This window comes from Phasianus colchicus, chromosome 36, assembly GCF_987193195.1.
Source record: "Phasianus colchicus chromosome 36, bPhaCol1.hap1.1, whole genome shotgun sequence".
NCBI lineage: Eukaryota > Metazoa > Chordata > Aves > Galliformes > Phasianidae > Phasianus > Phasianus colchicus.
The window spans coordinates 1,105,790-1,123,983 of NC_143471.1; the positions used below are offsets into that span (position 1 = coordinate 1,105,790).

Genomic DNA, 18,194 nt, shown 5'->3' on the forward strand with positions numbered 1-18,194 from the left:
ACCACACTGCTGAGAACTGATTTTCCCAATAAAGCAAAGAAGAGTTAAGTCAGAGGCATGTTACAGGTCAGTGAATTATCAGATAAGACCTTCCAGAAGACTGCAGAGAAGTATTTAAAAGGTGCACGTAGATCTGAAATCACTTGCACACCCCATTTAAAAAGCAGGCTTCCTTGCACTTCACTTCCTCCCAGTGACACTCCGAGCTCAGCGTTGGTGCCAGGACAACACAAAGAACTTGCTGGCACCGAAAAGCAGCACAAAAGCACAGCCTTCATCCGACAGGGTCGTGGGTCCCCTGGCTGCAGGGCAAACGGCAGCACGTTGGAGGCACCACATCTCAGGGTCGCAGGTGACTGCCCTGCAGTTTGAACCACCCGAAACGCCGCCTTGCCCAGCTCCAAATCTCCTGCTTCCATTCCGTGCCATTTATTCCCCAAAGCAAAATTAAAGAGTGCCATAAAAAGAGCCTGGCCCTGCGTCTTGGCTCCCTCCCACCCGAGGCAGTGATATGCATGCACAGCCCCCAGCCCTCTGCTCTACACACAGCTGTGTGCTCCACCATCATCACGGGTGTGAAGGGAAGAGAAGAAAACGTTCTGGGCCCCCAGCAGCTCTGAGCTGCTCGAGCCAAGTGCAGGAAACGGCAAAGAGCCCAAGAGAGAGAGAAGACTGGTGAGGAGATGCTGAAGGAATTGGGGCTCTTTTAATCTGGAGAAGTTTGAGGGGAGACCTCAGTGCTCTCCACTGGAAGGGAACTGGAAGTTCTACTGGAAGGAAGGGCTCAGCCTCTTTCCTCAGGTGAGAAGTGATAGAATGCAGGGCAGGAGCCCCAAGTGGTGCCAAGGCAGCTGTAGGCTGGATATGAGGAAGAATCACTTGGCTGCTCGAGCGTTGGAACGGGTGCTCAGAGCAGCGCTGCCGTCCTCAGCCCTGCAGGTATTTAAGGGACGCGTGGCACGGAGGATGTGGCTTAGTGGTGGGACCTGATGGGCCAGGCAGATGGTTGGACTCAGCCATCCTGAAGGTCTTTTCCAACCTAGATGACTCTGATTTTAATCAGGGCTTCTTTTTGTGACGAAGAGCTCCGGACACTGGAGCAGAAATTCCCATGAGAAGCCCACGCTGGATCAGGTTTATCCCCTCAGCAGCAGAGAAGTGTGAGGATGGTGGGAGGAAGAGAGGAGCTGCTCTGGACTTGGCACAGGACCTCGTGCCCATCACCCCGTGCTTCTCAGGGTGGGCAGTTAAAGCACTGTGGTTAATTGGCAATAAATCAAATTAATTTTCCCTAAGTCAAATCTGTTCTGTCCGTTACAGTAACTGCTAGGTGAGCTCCCCATCTTCACCTTGCTTTTCCATCTTATTTTCTCCCCTTCCTGTCGAGAAGGAGCGAAAGAGAGGTTGGGTGGCAGCTGACCAGGGTCGACTTTCCAATGCTGTGTGATTAGAATTAACATATGAGCTGAAACTCATTAAGCAGTTCGACAGAACTAACAAATGCAGGCCCTGCCTGCAAAGAAAAAAAAAAAAGATGCTCGAAAGTGAAGAAAATTTTATTGGCGTCCTGCTTCAGTGCTTATTATCACCTCACCTTCCCTTTATTTCTCCAAGTTGCAGCTGGACTCCAGTTCTGAAAACTTCTGGAACTGAAATAAAGAGGGAGAAACTGAGTTGTAACGAAAGGACGCGTTGTTCTCAAACAAAAGGTAGGGATGAAGGATTTTATTCTAAGAGTTTGTTCATAATAAATAAAAGACAAATAGTTTCAAGCTGAACTGCCTTGCAAATTAGAGCTTCACTTCAGCTTTTTTTTTTTTTTTTTTTATGAATCAAAATTTTTTCTTTTATTAAGGGCAGCTGAAATTTCAATTTACTTGTGACTGAATACAGTGCTCCAATCCACAAAAAAATATTCTGTTTATCGGAATGCTTCAGTTTCGGATCATTCTGAGCTAATATTTGCTCAGCTAAGCTAAAAACCAGAGGCGTATTTGTATGTAAGCAAAGCAGAATAATTTCTTCCAATCCTGTACCTGTGTCAGCCCAGGCAGGGCACTGTGGGAGCTGCTGGCTGGTAGAAAGACGAGGCTTTCTCCTTATGAAAAATGCCTGACCAAAAGCAATCCAGCTTGTGTCACCATTGCTTTTCTCCCATTTATTTCTTCGATAAATAAATTAACGTTCATTTCAACCTGGACTGCAGCCGTATCGCTGTGCAGGCAGGTAACAGAACACCGACCTTAGGGCACGGATTTCCCAATTCCCACAAACAAAATGACACTCTTCATACAAAATACAAACCCACTGCGCTCCGCTTCTTCAGATCAATTCCCCCTTGTCGCTATCTAACGCAGAAACAACATCCCATGCCTACAGCAGGGGGCTGGATGGGACCCCAGCCCCAGGAACCGAGGGCTGTGGGTCCGTGCCGCGATGCTCAGCCCTGCTTCTCCTCCTCATTTTCCCCCTTGTTGGAAATATCCCAATGATTTATCAGGACGGTATCTGTCCTGATACCGTGAGGATCAGGATGCAATTGCATCCATTGGATGCAGTGATGGGCATCCCGCAAGCACAGAAAGCAGCGTTACGTCTTTTACGCCCTTATCTCTGTTATTATCTCTGTTATTATCTCTATCTATCCCTTCCCTATTGCTTCTCTCTTTCTCCCCTGGCTCCTCGTTGGCCGAGCACTTCAGGATCACAACTTCAGGATTACAACCTTAGGATCACAACCTTCTTGACACTCAACTGAACACACGGATGCTGGACAAACGTGAATTTTTGCCAGCTCAGCATGGATTGCTGATTATTTAACTTCTCACACCTGCTCACTCAACACTCGGTCATTGTTTCTGCACGTCTGCTCGTCCTTGCATAGAGATAAGCTTGGAAGGAGGACAGTGCCTGTGCAGCCTGGGCTGGTGGAGGTTGGTGGCCCTGCATGTGGCAGGAGGTTGGAGATTCGTGATCCTTGAGGTCCCTTCCAACCCTGGCCATTCCTGAGGGCAGTATCCTGATGCCTGCCTGCTGCATCCCAACCCACCCACAGGGCAAGGCAACCCAGCCTTGTGTGGAGGAGCAACCATTGATGATTGCTAAGTCTGTTTTTTTCTTTTTGCTGGGGGTCTCTTATCCAAACAGAACAGCCCTACAACGTGCTTTCTGGTCCATAATACCGTACCTATAATATTTGGAACATTTAAAAACTACCGCAGTTTTGCAAGCAAGAATGAATCACATAATGAGCAACTGTATTTCTGAAGTACGTTACTAACGTACGTGGTATTCCTACTTTTCCACATCAGCTATTTCTAAGGACAAGAGAAATTTGTATTACTTGTATTAAGGACACAGGAATTTGTATTATGAAATACAACTACGCTGTGCTCTACTTCTCCAGCTCAATTCCCCCTTTTCCATATGAGGGCAGCTCATGAGACGGAGTGTGAGCAAGGCCACGGGGCTGGATGATGTGCACCCCTAAAAGAGCTGGCTGAGGTGGCTGCTGAGCTGCTCCCCATCGTATCTGAGAAGTCATGGCTCAGGTGAAGTCCCCAGGGTCTGGAAAATGGGAAACATGGCCCCAGCAACAAGGAAGGGAGGAAGGAGGAGCTGGGGAGCTCATGGAGCAGATGCTCCTAGAAGCCACATTGAGGTCTATGAGGGATGAGCAGCTGATCCGATCAGAGCCTCATCCGAGACTCAGGAATAGCACACATCCATTCATTGAGAGCTCTCTTAGCAGCTCCTGAGCACTCGAAGGCAAACAGCTCCAAATACAAATGCTTTCAAATACAAAATCGTCCACAAAGTGACTCTGGTTGCCTCAATAAAGGCCGGCTGGTTTCACAGTAGGGATCAACATCTTGGCTCAGGACCAGTGTTATCAGTTCAGCAGGAGGATGCGACGAGTGCTGTTCCTCAAGCTCCCCATTTCAGTGTGCGAACAGCCTCTGGTTTTCTCTTAATTCTGTGCTGGATTCGCAGTCGATGAACTTCTCTTAGCGTTTTGCTGCAGGCTGCCAGGCTGTTTCCCTTGGATTTTCACATAGATCGTTTTTGGAAGGGCCACCTGACGGCCAAACAAGTGATGGAAATGAGCCAAATGGGGGAGAAACAGATGGAGGTCAGCCCAAAGTCTCCGTGATGAAGCTGATGGGGAGAAAATGGGGAGAAAGTGAGCATATGAGCACCCCAAATGCTACCGCGCATGCCCAGGGGGACATTAGCATATGTTAATGAGTTCTTGGAAAGAAGGAACGTGTATGCAAATGTAATAATGCATGCGTACACCTCAACTGCCTGTGTCCTGTGATTCTGCTTCAAATACCTCTGAAAATCACTTGGAAGCCTCTTTATGCCCTGCAAACGCCAAAACCACCCCCCTAAAACAGATCAGAACAGTCTGTAACACATCTCCAAACTCCCCATACGTCACCCCGACACCCCAAAACGCATCCAGTTGCCCCCAACACACCTAGACACACCTAAAACACCTCCAAACACACCCAAAGTGCTCCAAAATTCCCCACAGCTCCCTTAAATCACACCCAAATGCCCCCAAATGCCCCCTGAATGATCTTAAAACGCTCCAAAAGACCTTAAAAACAGACACCAGTGCCCCAATAACACACCCCAGAACACGCACGCATCCCTAAAACACCTCAGAAGACACCCAGAGGGCCCCTGAAATACACCCCAACACCCATAAATAACACTAAAACACACCCGGATGCCCCAAAATGCCCCCCAAACACTGCCTTTATCACACTTAGACATCACAGAACACACCCAAATGATCCTAGAACACCCCAGATGGACTCAAAGTACCCCAAAAACACACAAAACGCACACAAACACCCCACTTGTACACCTCAGAACAGCCCAAAACACACTGAAGTACCCCGAAAACACAACCGAGAACTACAAAAGCGCACCTAAACACCCCAAAAACACCCAAAGGCGCCTGAAGTGCCCCTGAAATACCAAAATACACCCTTACATCGCACCCCAAATCCCCCAAACACACCCTCCTACCCCTCCCCTACACCCCAGCAACCCCGCAGCAATGCACCAACTCCGGCAAACACGCCACAGGAACAGGAAACGGGGAGAAACGGGGGAAGCTGAGGATACGTGAGGATAAATAGAGAAGAAATGGGGATAAATGAGGGGAAATGGAGAACGCATGGGGATAAATGGAGAACGGATTGGAGGATAATGGGGAGAAATGGAGAGAAACTGGGGAAATAAAACGGAGATCCGTGAGGGATAAATGGAGAGAAAGGGGTCCGAATTGGGGCAGAGGGGACAACGAGGGGGGGGATGAAAGAAATCGGCGGGGGGGCAGACGGGCGAGGTGGGAGAAGGGGAGGGATTCGAACCCGCGGTCCTGAACTCCCATGGCCACGCCCCCTCCCTTGCGACCACGCCCTCTCGTGACCACGCCCCCTCAACCGTGGCCACGCCCCCCAGGAGCCTTTCCTGCCGGGCGGGGCTGTGGCGGCGCGCGGTAGCGTGGCCGAGCGGTCCAAGGCGCTGGATTTAGGCTCCAGTCCCCGAGGGGACGTGGGTTCGAATCCCACCGCTGCCAGCGGGGCGCGGCGCCCGCTTTTGTGCCCCCCCCAATTCTAAATATCATACGGTGAGGGGGGTTCCACTATTGTGCCCCCCACCCTCCCAAGGTCCCGGAGGTACCACGTGGTGAGGGGGGGAGGATTGCCACTTTTGTGCCCTCCCGGTCCCCCCAAGGTCCTGGATGGTCACACAGTGTGTGTGGGGGGGGTCCCACATTTGTGCCTCCCCCCTCCAAAAGCTCTGGGGATCCCAATTTTGTGCCCCACTCCCCCCTGAAGATCCTGGGTGCATCACACGGTGCTCAGGGCGGGGTCCCCACTTTTGTGACCACCTCTCCCACATCCAAGGTCCCAGAGTTCCCAATATTGTTTCTCTCCCCCCCTTCCAGAGATCCTGGTGGGGGGTCACACAGTTTGAGGGGGGGCTCCCACTTTCGTGCTCCCCCACAAAGGTCCTGGAGGGTCATACAGCACAGGGGTGAGGGGTCCCATCCTGGGGATGTTGCACAATTCAGGGGGGGGGGGAGGGGGGCACAGATGGGCACACACCAAGGAAGTGAAAATCAGTAAAACCTTTTATTATTTCCCCCGAAAGCGGAATTACAACAATTTCTCCCCAAGTAACACAAAAAGAACCGAAGTAAATGAAGGGGTGGGGGGAGAGGCAAAAAAACAGGCTCCCCCCACCCCAAAACCACCACCATTGCTGTGGGGTGCATCACAACACCCCCCCCCCCCCCAATTACCCTCATCTGTCTCCCACTCATTAACTAATGACACTCCCCAATTAACACACATCCCCCTTCCCCCCCACCCTGTTCAATTCCCACAGGGCTGCATCCGCAGCCCCCCCCCCACCCCACACTTGGGGGTTAGCCCCACAACCTAAGAGGGACCTCCACGCTCAATTGTCGTCGTCGCTGTCGTCGGGGCTGATGGCTGGGCTGGTCAGGCTGTAGGTGGGCGACGTGGGGCTGTAGCCCGGTGATGTGGGGCTGTAGGTGGAGCCCTTGGGGCTGGTGGGGCTGTAGGTGGGCGAGGTGGGGCTGTACTTGGGGCTGGTTGGGCTGTAGGTTGGTGAGGTGGGGCTGTACTTGGGGCTGGTGGGGGTGTAAACGGGTGAGGTGGGGCTGTAGGTGGGCGAGGTGGGGCTGTATTTGGGGGTGGTCGGGCTGTAGGTGGGCGAGGTGGGGCTGTACTTGGGGCTGGTGGGGCTGTACTTCGGCGAGGTTGGGCTGTACTTGGGGCTGGTCGGGGTGTACTCGGGAGAGCTGGGGCTGTAGGAGGGGCTGGTTGGGGTGTACTTGGGGGAGGATGGGCTGTAGCTGGGGCTGCTGGGGCTGTAGCTGGGGCTGCTGGGGGTGTAGGTGGGCGACTGTGGGGTGTAGCGGGGGCTGGAGGGGGAGTAGCTGGGAGATGTGGGGCTGTAGCTCGGGGAGGTGGGACTGTAGCTCGGGGAGGTGGGACTGTAGTTGGGGGAGGTTGGGGTGTAATTGGGAGAGGTTGGGCTGTAGCTGGGAGAAGTCGGGCTGTAACTGGGACTGGTTGGGGTGTAGTTGGGGGACGTGGGGCTGTAGTTGGGGCTGGTGGGGCTGTAACTGGGCGAAGTCGGGCTGTAGCTCGGGCTGGTGGGGCTGTAGCTTGGAGAAGTCGGGCTGTAGCTGGGCGAGGTTGGGCTGTAGCTTGGAGAAGTCGGGCTGTAACTGGGCGAGGTTGGGCTGTAGCTTGGAGAAGTGGGACTGTAACTGGGAGAAGTGGGGCTGTAGCTTGGAGAAGTGGGGCTGTAACTGGGCGAGGTGGGGCTGTAGCTTGGAGAAGTGGGGCTGTAACTGGGAGAAGTGGGGCTGTAACTGGGCGAGGTTGGGCTGTAGCTGGGGCTGGTGGGGCTGTAGCTTGGCGAAGTAGGGCTGTAGTTGGGGCTGGTGGGGCTGTAGCTGGGTGATGTTGGACTGTAGCTCGGAGAGGTGGGGCTGTAGCTGGGGCTCTGTGGGGTGTAGCCCCCAGGTGAGCGTGGCTCGTAGGCAGGTGATGTGGGGCTGTAGCTGGGGGACATGGCCCCACCTGTAAAGCCACAAAGCAGAGTGGGGGTGAGTAAGGAGTCCGGGGGCATCCCGGTGCTGGGGGTTCCCTGGTGGGTGGGAGCACTGACCTGGGGAGGGGATGTAGGGGCTGGAGGGCCCTGGGGATCCAGGGGAGCCAGGAGTGGGTGACCAGGCAGGTGAGTAACCGGGGCTGAAACCGCTGGCATCTGAAGCAGCGCTGGGGGAGAAGCCAGCCCCCCCGGGGGTCATGCCGCTGCCTGGGGGGGGGAAGAGAGAGAGAAAGGGGTCAGGGGAACCGGGGGGAGAGGATGGTGCAGAAAGACACCCCACGTGAGATCACCCCATGCCTGATCCATAGAGTCCAGCAGCTCCCCATGACCCTGGCCCACAGCCCCCCCCAGTCCTCCATGCATCCCAGAGACCTCCAGAAGGCCCCCCCCACCCTACCCCCCACTGCTCCCCATGTATCCCCAGAAGCCTCCCCCCACCCCTGCACCCCAGAGACCCCCAGGAGCACCCCCACCCTGCCTCACTGCCCTCCATGCACCCTAGGGACCCCCTAGGAGACCCCCATCCTCACCCCCACATTGTCCCCCCACAACATACCCCAGAAACCTCCAGAAGCCCACCCCTGCTCCCCACTACCCCCCCCGCCCCCCATGTTACCCTGAGGAGCATCCCTCCCCACCCTACTGCACTTCAGCCACCCCCCATGTTCCCCAGGGACCTCTAGGAGATCCCCCCCACCCAACCCTGTCCCACATGTTACCTCCAGTAGCCCAACCTGCTCAGACCCCCCTGTTGCCCCTTCCCCCCCCCCCCCCAATCCTGCCCCCCCCACAACATACCCCCAGAGATGCCCCCCAGGAGTCCCCCCCCACCCTGTCCCACTGACCCCCATGCACCCCAGTGATCCCCAGGAACCCCCCCCAGTCCTGCCCCATGTTACCCACAGGAGCCCATATACCCCCCACGTACCCCCCCAGACCCCCAAGTCCCCCTCCCCCCACAGACCTGTGAGGGCTCCTTACCTGTCCCACCCCCCCACCCCCCCGCCCAACCTCCCCAGTACGCCTCCCTCTCACCACACCCCCACGCACCCACACTGGGGGACCAGGCCCCATAGGCAGGAGTGGCCCCCTGGTTCCAGGGCGTCATGGCGGGGGACATGTTCCCCATGGGGCTGGGTGCCGAGCCGAAGAACATCCCGGTGGCTGCGGGGAGAGAAAAGCAGTGGGAGGGACCCCAAAATGTGGGACCCCCCCAGTCCCAAAGTGGGGACCCCGAAGTTGAAGTTCCCTCAGAGACCAGGTCACCCCCATCCCACTGCAGGGATCCCAAAGATGGGGACCCCCTAATCTCAACCTGAGGTCCCTACAATCTCACTGCAGGGGACACAAAATGGGGTTCCACGGGGGCTCCCCAATTCCACTACAGGGAACCCAAAGTTGGGCTTCTATGGGGGCCCCCCCATCCCAGCATGGGGTCACTACAATCCCATTGCAAGGACCCCAAAATTGGGGTTCCATGGGGACGCCGCTAGTCCCAAAGCAGGGACCCCAAAGCTTGGATCCCTCAGGGCTCTCAGTTTGTCCAGCCCGGAGGTGGGCTGGACAACCCACTGCGGGGACCCCAAAAATGGGGACCCCTCAATTCCAATGCAGGGACTCCCGAGCGTCACCCGCACATCAGACAGACGCCTTACAGCCCCTGAGCCTCCCAGTGCCCCCTGCTGTCACCCACCCATCACACAGGCAGCTACAGCCACCACCCCCCGACTCACAGCCGCCCACTCCCAGGCCGGGGATGGCACTGGGGATCTCCATGCCATGCTTGCACTTCTCAGCATCCAGCAGCAGGTCGAAGCAGCCGGTGCCAGCGGGGGCCAGCTGTCCCAGCATGATGTTCTCTGACACCCCTTTCATCGGGTCGCTCTCGCCGTGCGCTGCTGCCTCCATCAGCACGTCCACCTGTGGGACCCCGGGGAGTCAGACCCCAGAAGTGGGGATGGTGACCCCAAAAACTGACGTCCAGACCCCAGAAATGAGAATGGTGACCTCAAAAACCAGCACCTCGACCCCAGAAATGGGGATGGTGACCGCAAAATCTGGCACCTCAACCCCAGAAATTGGGATGGCGAATGCAAAATTTGGCATATGACCCCAGAAATGGGGAGGGTGACCCCAAAAACTGACATCCAGACCTCAGAAGTGGGGATGGTGACCACAAAATCTGGCACCTCGACTCTAGAAATTGGGATGGTGAATGCAAAATCTGGCATCTGACCCAAGAAATTGGGATGGTGACCCCAGAAACTGGCATCCCAACCCCATAAATGGGGATGGTGACCCCAAAAACCAATGTCCAGACCCCAGAACTGGGGATGGTGACCCCAAAATCTGGCATCTCAACCCCAGAAATGGGGATGGTGACCTCAAAAACTTGCATCCAAACCCCAGAAATGGGGATGTGACCCCCAAAACAGGTATTATAATCCTAAAAATGAGTGCAGCAACCCCAGAAAGGGGTCTTCTGACCCCAGAAACTGGTCAACAACAAAACAGGTACAGCAACTCCAAAAATGGAGACTGTAGCCCCAAAAGTGGGTATTACAATCCAAAAAATGGGTAAAGTAACCCCAAAAATAAGCATTAACCCTCCAAATGAGCACAGCAATATCAATAAAAGGGGATGGTGACCCCGCAGAGCAGGCACTGTAATCTCAAGAAAAGGTATTATAACCCAAAAATGGGTGAAGTCACCCCAAAAATAGTTATTAATTCCAAAAATGGGTGCAGCAATCCCAAGATCAGGGATTGCAATCCCCAAAAAGGGTACTGTAACCTCCTAAATTGGGGCATTATAACCCCAAAAATGCAGGCAGCAACCCCAAGACCCCACAGACACCCTGCGAACACCCCACAGACACCCCACAGACACCCCACACAGCCGCTGACCGTCTCCTCAAAGGAGCACTTCATGAGTGGCCCGGTGTCCTGCCGGTTGACACCGTGCCTGGTGATGGCCATCAGGTGTCCCCTGGACGTCATGGTGTCACACAGCAGGGCCAGGTGACGGTAGTTGACGTAGGAACCATCAAAGGAGATGACGTGGTACAGCTCCCGCTCCAGAGCCTTGCGCACCGCCTCGATGCCCAACACCTGAACGGGGGGACACCAGAACGCTGTGGCATCACACCAACACCCCAAGGACCATCCCCAACACCTGTAGAGTGCAACACCTGGCACACTGCGGTGTCACCCCTACACCCTGAGGACTGTCCCCAACACTAGCGAAGGACACCCACAGCTGACACCTGGCACGCTACACCCAACACCCCGAGGACTGTCCCCTGCGGGAAGGTGACAGGCAGAATGCTGTAGCATCACTCAAACACCTGTAGAGTGCAACACCTGGCACGCTGCAGTGTCACCCCAACACCCTGAAGACCATCCCCAACACCTTCAGAGCACACCTGGAATACTGCAGCATCATTCCAACACCCCGAGGACTGTCCCCAACACCTAACGAAAGGTGACACTGTAGCGTCACCCTAAGATCCCAAGGACCATCCTCCAACACCTGCAGAGAACACCTGAGGGTGACACCTGGCACATTGCAGTGTCACCCACCAGTCCTGAGGACTGTCCCCAATACCTGTGGGTAGGTGACACCCAGAATGCTGTAGCATCACCCCAAAACCCCCAGAACCATCCTCAACACCTGCAGAGTGCAACACCTGGAACGGTGCAGCATCACACCAACACCCTGAGGACCATCCCCAACACCTACAGAGGAACCCATGGGTGTCACCCAGCACACCGCAGCGTCACCCGACTCACAGTGAAGATCTCGACGATGTCATTGGAGGTGGTGCGCACCGGGTCCACGTCCTTCTCGCTCAACACCCGCATCAGACTGACGCCGTCAGTCTCCAGGATCCACTCCTGCAGTGCCTTGAACTCCCCATCCTCTGTGATGATGATCTTCTTCTTGTTGTCTGTCTGGGGCAGGTGCATGTACACCTGGGGGAGGAGAGGGGATCAGCACCCATGGGTGCTCCTGTGCAGTGGCAGAGCACCTGGCAACCCTGAAACCTCCCGCCAGCCACCACCACGAGCACCCATGGGTGCTCCAGTGCACTTGGAGGACCCCAATTATCTCCTTGGGATCCCACAGGGTGTACTCTGAGCACTCGTGGGTGCTCCAACGGATCTATAGGACAGCACCCAAACGCCATCAAGAGTTCCTACACCCAACCCCAATAAGCACCCGTGGGTGCTCCTCGGGCACCTGGAGGGACCCCAAAACACCTCCCTGGGTTCCAACACCCACCCCCAGCAGCACCCCTGGGTGCTCCCCCAGCACCTTGCTGATCTGCTCGATGCCCTGCAGCGTCATGTCGGTCAGCATGTTGGACTCGATGCAGCGCAGGAACACGTCGTCATCCATCTTGTCCACCACCTCCTCCTCCTGCAGGCAGCAGGTGACAACGGGTGACACCGGGGGTCCGACAAAGATATGTGACACCAAGTGACAGAGAAGTGGCACTGGGTGGCAGTGGGGTGATGGGGGGGTGACTGACAACACGGTGACAGCAGAGACGGCAGGGGACTGAACAAGGGGTGACACCACAGAACAGAGAAATGGCACGGGGTGACACGAGGGGTGACACGAGGGGTGACACGAGGGGTGACACCAAGTGATGGAGGGGTGACACTGACTGACATAGGGGAAAGGAGTGACACGGGGAGGGTCACTATGGGTGACAAAGGGGTGACAGCTGGGTGACACCAAACTGGCAAAGCACTGGGGTGGCACCGAGCGACAGGGTGGTGACAGAGGGGGGGTGGTTGCAGCACTCCCACCTCCTGCATCTTGTTCTCGTCGCTGTTCATGATGCGGATGCGCAGCACCAACTTCTCGGCGTTGTCGTCGTTGAAGATGCAGTTGAGGTCATCTCCAAAACCTGGGAGGTGGGGGGCACATAATGGGGGGGGAGGGGGGGATGATGACCCCAACCAATCAGGATCTCCCCCCATGACCCCCCCGCAATGCCCTCAGCTCTCACTCAGAAGCTCCCTCCCCCCCATATCACCACCCACCCAGGATCCCCCAGATGTCTCTTAATGCCTTCAATGCCCTTCAGAATCCCCCAGATCCCCCAAGCCCCCCCCTCCCAAAGCCCTCTTTTACGTGCACCCCCCCAACCCCCTTTTAATCCCCTCAAAATCCCCCCATCAGGACAGCCCAACATCCAAAGAAGTCTCCTTCAAACCCCAGGACCTTCTGACCATCCAATTCACCCCCAATCCTGGACCCCCCCCAAGGACCCTCCAAATTCCAAGACCCTGAATGACTGCCCCCCCCCCCCCCCATCTACCTCCTCAAACCCCCAAAAATCCCCCCCAGGACCCTCCAGGATACCCAAAAAGCCTCCCAGGACCCCAAAGAAGCCATCCAGCACCCACCCAGATCCCTTCAAACCCCCCTAGGACCCAAAAGCAAACCTCCCCCCCAATCCTCACAGCCCTCCAAATTTCCCTAGAACCCCAAAGAAGCCCCCCATGACCCTCCAGAACCTCCAAGAAGCCTGCTAGGACCCTCCAAAACCCCCTAGGACCCCAAGGCAGCCCACCATGACTCTCCAAACCCCCCAGGACGCCAAAGAAGCCCCCCCCCCAGGACCCCAAAGAATACCTCCAGGACCCTCCCCGGTTCTCCCAACACTCTCCAAACTCCCTTAGGACCCTCCAGAATCCCCTAGGGCCCCAAGGCAGCCCCCCATGACTCTCCATACCCCCCAGGATGCCCTCCAGGACCCCAAAGAATACCTCCAGGACCCTCCCCAGTTCCCCAACACTCTCCAAACTCCCTTAGGACCCTCCAAAACACCCTAGGGCCCCAAGGCAGCCCCCCATGACTTTCCAAGCCCCCCAGGACACCAAAGAATACCTCCAGGACCCCCCCCAGTTCCCCCAACACTCTCCAAACTCCCTTAGGACCCTCCAGAATCCCCTAGGGCCCCAAGGTAGCCCCCCCATGACTCTCCAAACCCCCCAGGATGCCAAAGCAGCCCCCCAGGACCCCAAAGAATACCTCCAGGACTCTCCCCCAGTGTTGGGGGAACTGGGGGGGATCCTGGAGGTATTCTTTGGGGGGTCCTCCAAACTCCCTTAGGAGCCTCCAGGACCCTCAGAAAGCACCCCCAGGACCCTCCAAACCTTCCAGGATCCCTAAGAAACCTTCCACCCCAACTCTCCCCCCCCCTCCCCCCAGGGAACCCACCAGCGTTGATCTTCTCGGCGATCTGCTCCATGGTCAGCTTGCGGTCCGTCATGTGCTTGCGGTCGAGCTCGATGCGGAGCAGCCAGGGAGAGATGCGGCTGACATCGAAGTCGGGCATCTCGTAGTACACGTTGACCCACTCCTGGTCCTCGGCCACCACCGTGCTCTGCGGGTTGGGGTCGTAGTAGATGGCAGTGTTGGCTGTCACCTTGCGCAGGGTGGTGTGCTCCAGGCGGCACAGGATGTCCTGGGGGTGGGTGGAAAAAATGGGTGGGTGGTCACCATCAGGTCATGAGGACACATCGAGTCGTGGGGCCACAAAGGGTCGTGAGGATGTGGAGCCATGTGGCCACCACCGTAGGGCTATGAGGACACAGACACAGGGCCAGCATCAGGCTGTAAGGACATGGGGCCATCATTGGGCCACCAGGTGGCCACGATGTCACAGAGACACGTAGAGTCATGGGGACACCAATGGGCCATGAGGACATGGGGCCACCACAGGACCACCATCAGGCCACGAGGACATGGGGTCACCATTGGGCCATAAAAATGTGTGGCCAAAATTGGGCCAGCATAGGGCCACAAGGACAGCCCAGGATCACAGAGCCACAAGGCCACTGCAGGGCCACGAGGACATGGGCCACCAAAGGACCACCAGGGCACAGGGCCATGGGGTCAGAAGGATGTGGGGCCACCACTGGGCCACCATCAGGACACAAGGACACGGGCCACCACGGGACCACCAGGACACAGAAACACAGGGTCACGAGGACATGGAGCCCCCACAGGGCCACGTGGCCACCACCATAGGGCTATGAGGACACAGACAGAGCCAGCATGAGGCTGTAAGGACATGTGGCCATCAATGGGCCACCATGGGGCCACGATGCCACAGAGACATGTAGAGTCACGGGGACACCAATGGGCCACGAGGCCCTGGGGCCACTAAAGGACCACCATCAGGCCACGAGGCTCTGGGGCCAAAGGACCACCATCAGGCCATGAGGACATGGGGCCAACACAGGACGACCATCAGGCCACGAGGACATGAGGCCACCACAGGACCACCAGGACACGGAGCCACGAGGCCACCACGGGGCTGCCCCCAGGTCCCACCTTGGCACGTTCAGCATCGCGGGCGCTCTGGCCCAGCAGGAAGACCGTGAGCGATGGAGTTTTGGGTTTCTTGGAGATGTTGATGAGCTCCTTCAGCCGTGGGACGCCCAGCGTCACGTTCTTGGCTGACACACCAGCGTAGTGGAAGGTGTTGAGGGTCATCTGCGTGGCCGGTTCCCCCAGGGACTGCGCTGCCAGTGCGCCCACCATCTCGCCGGGGTGAGCCTGGAGGGGTCAGAATCACGTCCTAAAAAGGTCCCAAAGGTGGTCCTGGACCCCACCGCCAGGTTCTAGACCCCCAAGGGTACCGAATGTGGTCCCAAAGTGCTCCAAAGTGGTCCTGGACCCCAAAATCTGATCCCACATCTCCACAGGGAGCAACTGGGACACAGTGGGGGATGCCAAGACCACTGAATGACCCCAAATCAGTCCCTATATCCTCCAAATACGACCCTCCACCTTCACTGGGAGACATGGGGACAATGGGGGGAACACCAAGACCCCAGATCTGACCCTATATCCCCCAAATCCGATCCTCCACCTCTATGGAGAGCCACTGGGACACACAGGGGGACCCCCCAAAACACCTTATGCGCTCAATTCCATCCCTATACCCCACCCAGTCTGATCTTACATCTCCATGGGGACAATTTGGGACACATGGAAGGACCCCAAGACCACCTGACGACCCCAGATCAGTCCCCATAGCCTCCAAACAGGGCACTCCTCCTTCACTGGGAGACACGGGGACACATGGGGGGGGAACATCAAGACCACCGGATGACCCCAAATCCGACCCTCCACCTCTACGGAGAGCCACGGGGACACACAGGGGGATCCCCAGAACACCTGATGCACCCAAATCCATCTGTACATTCCCCCACCCCCCCGGTCTGACCCCACATCTCCATGGGGAACAACTTGGACACACTGAGGGATGCCAAGACCACCGAATGACCCCAAATCAGTCCCTATACCCTCCAAATATGGCCCTCCACCTTCACTGGGAGACATGGGAACAATGGGGGGAACCAAGACCGACTGATGACCCCAGATCTGACCCTAAGTCCCCCAAATCTGACCCTCCACCTCTACGGGGAGCCACTGAGACACACGGGAAGCCCCCCCCCAGACCCCCCCACCCCCCGCATCTCGCTCACGATGGCCTGGTTGAACTTGGACTCGATCTCCCCCAGCAGCCAGTCGAACGCCTCCCCGCTCAGCCTGAACTCCTCCACCATGCGGCGGCTGCAGAGCGTGGAGCGCAGGTGGATGTTGAAGAGCAGCGTGGCGTTTTCCTGCGCCTGCCTGCTCAGAGGGTCCTCCCCATTGACGATCACCAGCTTACGGCTCAGCTCCTTCACGCCTGGAATTGGGGAGGGGGAGACAAGGGGAGGGGCCCCAGGTCACTTCAGAGCTGTTACTGGGGTCCGTGGATCATCCGATGCCTCCCTTATGGGGTCCCTGAGTTCCTTCTAGGGGGTCCCTGAGGTCTCCAAGTTCCTTCTGGGGGTCCCTGGGCTCCTCCTGTGGACCTCAAGTTCCTTCTGAGGGTCCCTGAGCAACTCCTGGGGTCTTCAAGTTTGTTCTGGGGGTCCCTGAGCTCTTTCTGGGGCCCTCAAGTTCCTCCTTGGGGTCCCTGAGCTCCTTATGGGGCCCTCAAGTTCCTCCTTGGGGTCCCTGAGCTCCTTATGGGATCCTCAAGTTCCTCCTTGGGGTCCCTGAGCTCCTTATGGGGTCCTCAAGCTCCTCCTTGGGGTCCCTAAGCACATTCTTTGAGTCTTCAAGTTCCTGCTGGGGGTCCCTGAGCTCCTTCTTGGGGTCAACTTCCTTCTGGAGGGCATCCAAGCTCCTTAGGGGATCCTCAAGTTCCTCCTGGGGGGTCCTCGAGTTCTTTCTGGGAGGTCCCTGAGCTCTTTCTAGGGTCCTTAAGTTCCTTCTTGGGGTCCCTGAGCTCCTCCTTGCATTATCCAAACTTTCTGGGAGTCTTCAAGTTCTTTCTGGGGGTCCCTTAGCTTACCCTAGGGGTCCTCAAGTTCTTTCCTGGGGGTCCTCAAGTTCTTTTTGGGAATCCCTGAGCTCCTCCTGGGGTCCTCCAGTTTCTTCAAGGGGTCCCTGAGGTTTTTCTTTTTTTGGGGGGGGAGGGGGGCATGGAGGGAAGGGGAGCAGATGGGGGCGTTTCTCAAGTCCCTTAAATCCCCCCTTGGTGTCTCCCAGCTCCTCCTAGGGGGTCTCCCAAAGCATTTTTGGGGTCTCACCTTCCACCACCTTGACGGGGTGCAGGTCGGAGGGCAGGCGTGAGTTGATGTGAAAGATCTTCTGAGCGTTCCAGATCATGCGCAGGAGGTTACAGGGGAGCACCACCTGCAGACCCCCCCCAATCAAACAGAAAAGACATCATGACCCCCGAAAAAGGGCCAGACCCCCCCCCATCCCCCTACTCCGAAGAGTGGGCAACAGAGCACCAAAGGGGGCAACAGACCCCCAAAAAGAGAGCTGCCTCCCAACCCCCCCCCAGATATAGAGACCCCAATCAGGGTGACAACTCCCTGCAACAACACCCCGACAACACCCCGACGTCTGGGTGACAGCACGCTGACAACACCCCAATGCCTTTGTTCTCAGCTCCCTGCAACCACCACCACCACCCCAACAACACCCTGACATCAGGGTGACAGTTTCCTAGAACAACACCCCCGCGATACCCGGACACCACAGCGGCAGTGGCTCCCAAACAACAATCACCTCCACATCCCCCAAAACCACCACCATATCCCAAAACCACACCCCAAAGGAACAGCACCCCAAAAGGACGGCACCCCATTGGGGCACTCATCGCACCGCAGCGACAACCTCCAGCTACACCCCGAAAAGGACCCACCAACAGCCACGGGGTGGGAACAGCCTCCCCAAAACCCCCCCCTCCCCATCCCAAAACACAGCCCTGCCAACAGTCACAGGTGGCATCAGGCTGTCGGTGTCACCTTGCTGTCGCCGGTGGGGAAGATGACACGCAGCACCTCGCGGTCCTCGCGCATCCTCTCGAACTCCCGCTCCAGCTCGTTCTGGATGTGGGCATTGCTGAGGATGTCCTTCACCAGCTCCTCCTGCAGCGTCCGTCGCAGCGCACGCTCGTTGGTGTAGTCGAATTTGAACCTGGTGT

General features: G+C 56.9%; 1 protein-coding gene and 1 non-coding gene across 2 annotated transcripts in view; one reads left to right on the top strand and one right to left on the bottom strand.

The window, feature by feature from the left end:
* The first annotated feature begins 5,517 nt into the window (after positions 1-5,517).
* On the top strand, positions 5,518-5,599 carry TRNAL-UAG (transfer RNA leucine (anticodon UAG)). The gene has a single exon. It is a non-coding gene; the product is annotated as a tRNA-Leu (tRNA).
* Positions 5,600-6,139: 540 nt separating this feature from the next.
* The window catches only part of POLR2A (RNA polymerase II subunit A), a 44,823-nt gene continuing 32,768 nt past the window's right edge, over positions 6,140-18,194 (bottom strand). Inside the window, exons 17-29 of the mRNA XM_090129418.1 lie at positions 18,016-18,187; positions 17,290-17,395; positions 16,192-16,397; positions 15,032-15,256; positions 13,913-14,159; positions 12,493-12,593; positions 11,993-12,097; positions 11,467-11,649; positions 10,582-10,785; positions 9,408-9,594; positions 8,725-8,838; positions 7,732-7,881; positions 6,140-7,643 (exon numbers count right to left, since the gene is read on the bottom strand). Coding sequence (XP_089985544.1) covers positions 6,487-7,643; positions 7,732-7,881; positions 8,725-8,838; positions 9,408-9,594; positions 10,582-10,785; positions 11,467-11,649; positions 11,993-12,097; positions 12,493-12,593; positions 13,913-14,159; positions 15,032-15,256; positions 16,192-16,397; positions 17,290-17,395; positions 18,016-18,187 — 3,157 coding nt within the window. The 3' untranslated portion in view covers positions 6,140-6,486. The remainder of the gene's footprint in view (positions 7,644-7,731; positions 7,882-8,724; positions 8,839-9,407; positions 9,595-10,581; positions 10,786-11,466; positions 11,650-11,992; positions 12,098-12,492; positions 12,594-13,912; positions 14,160-15,031; positions 15,257-16,191; positions 16,398-17,289; positions 17,396-18,015; positions 18,188-18,194) is intronic.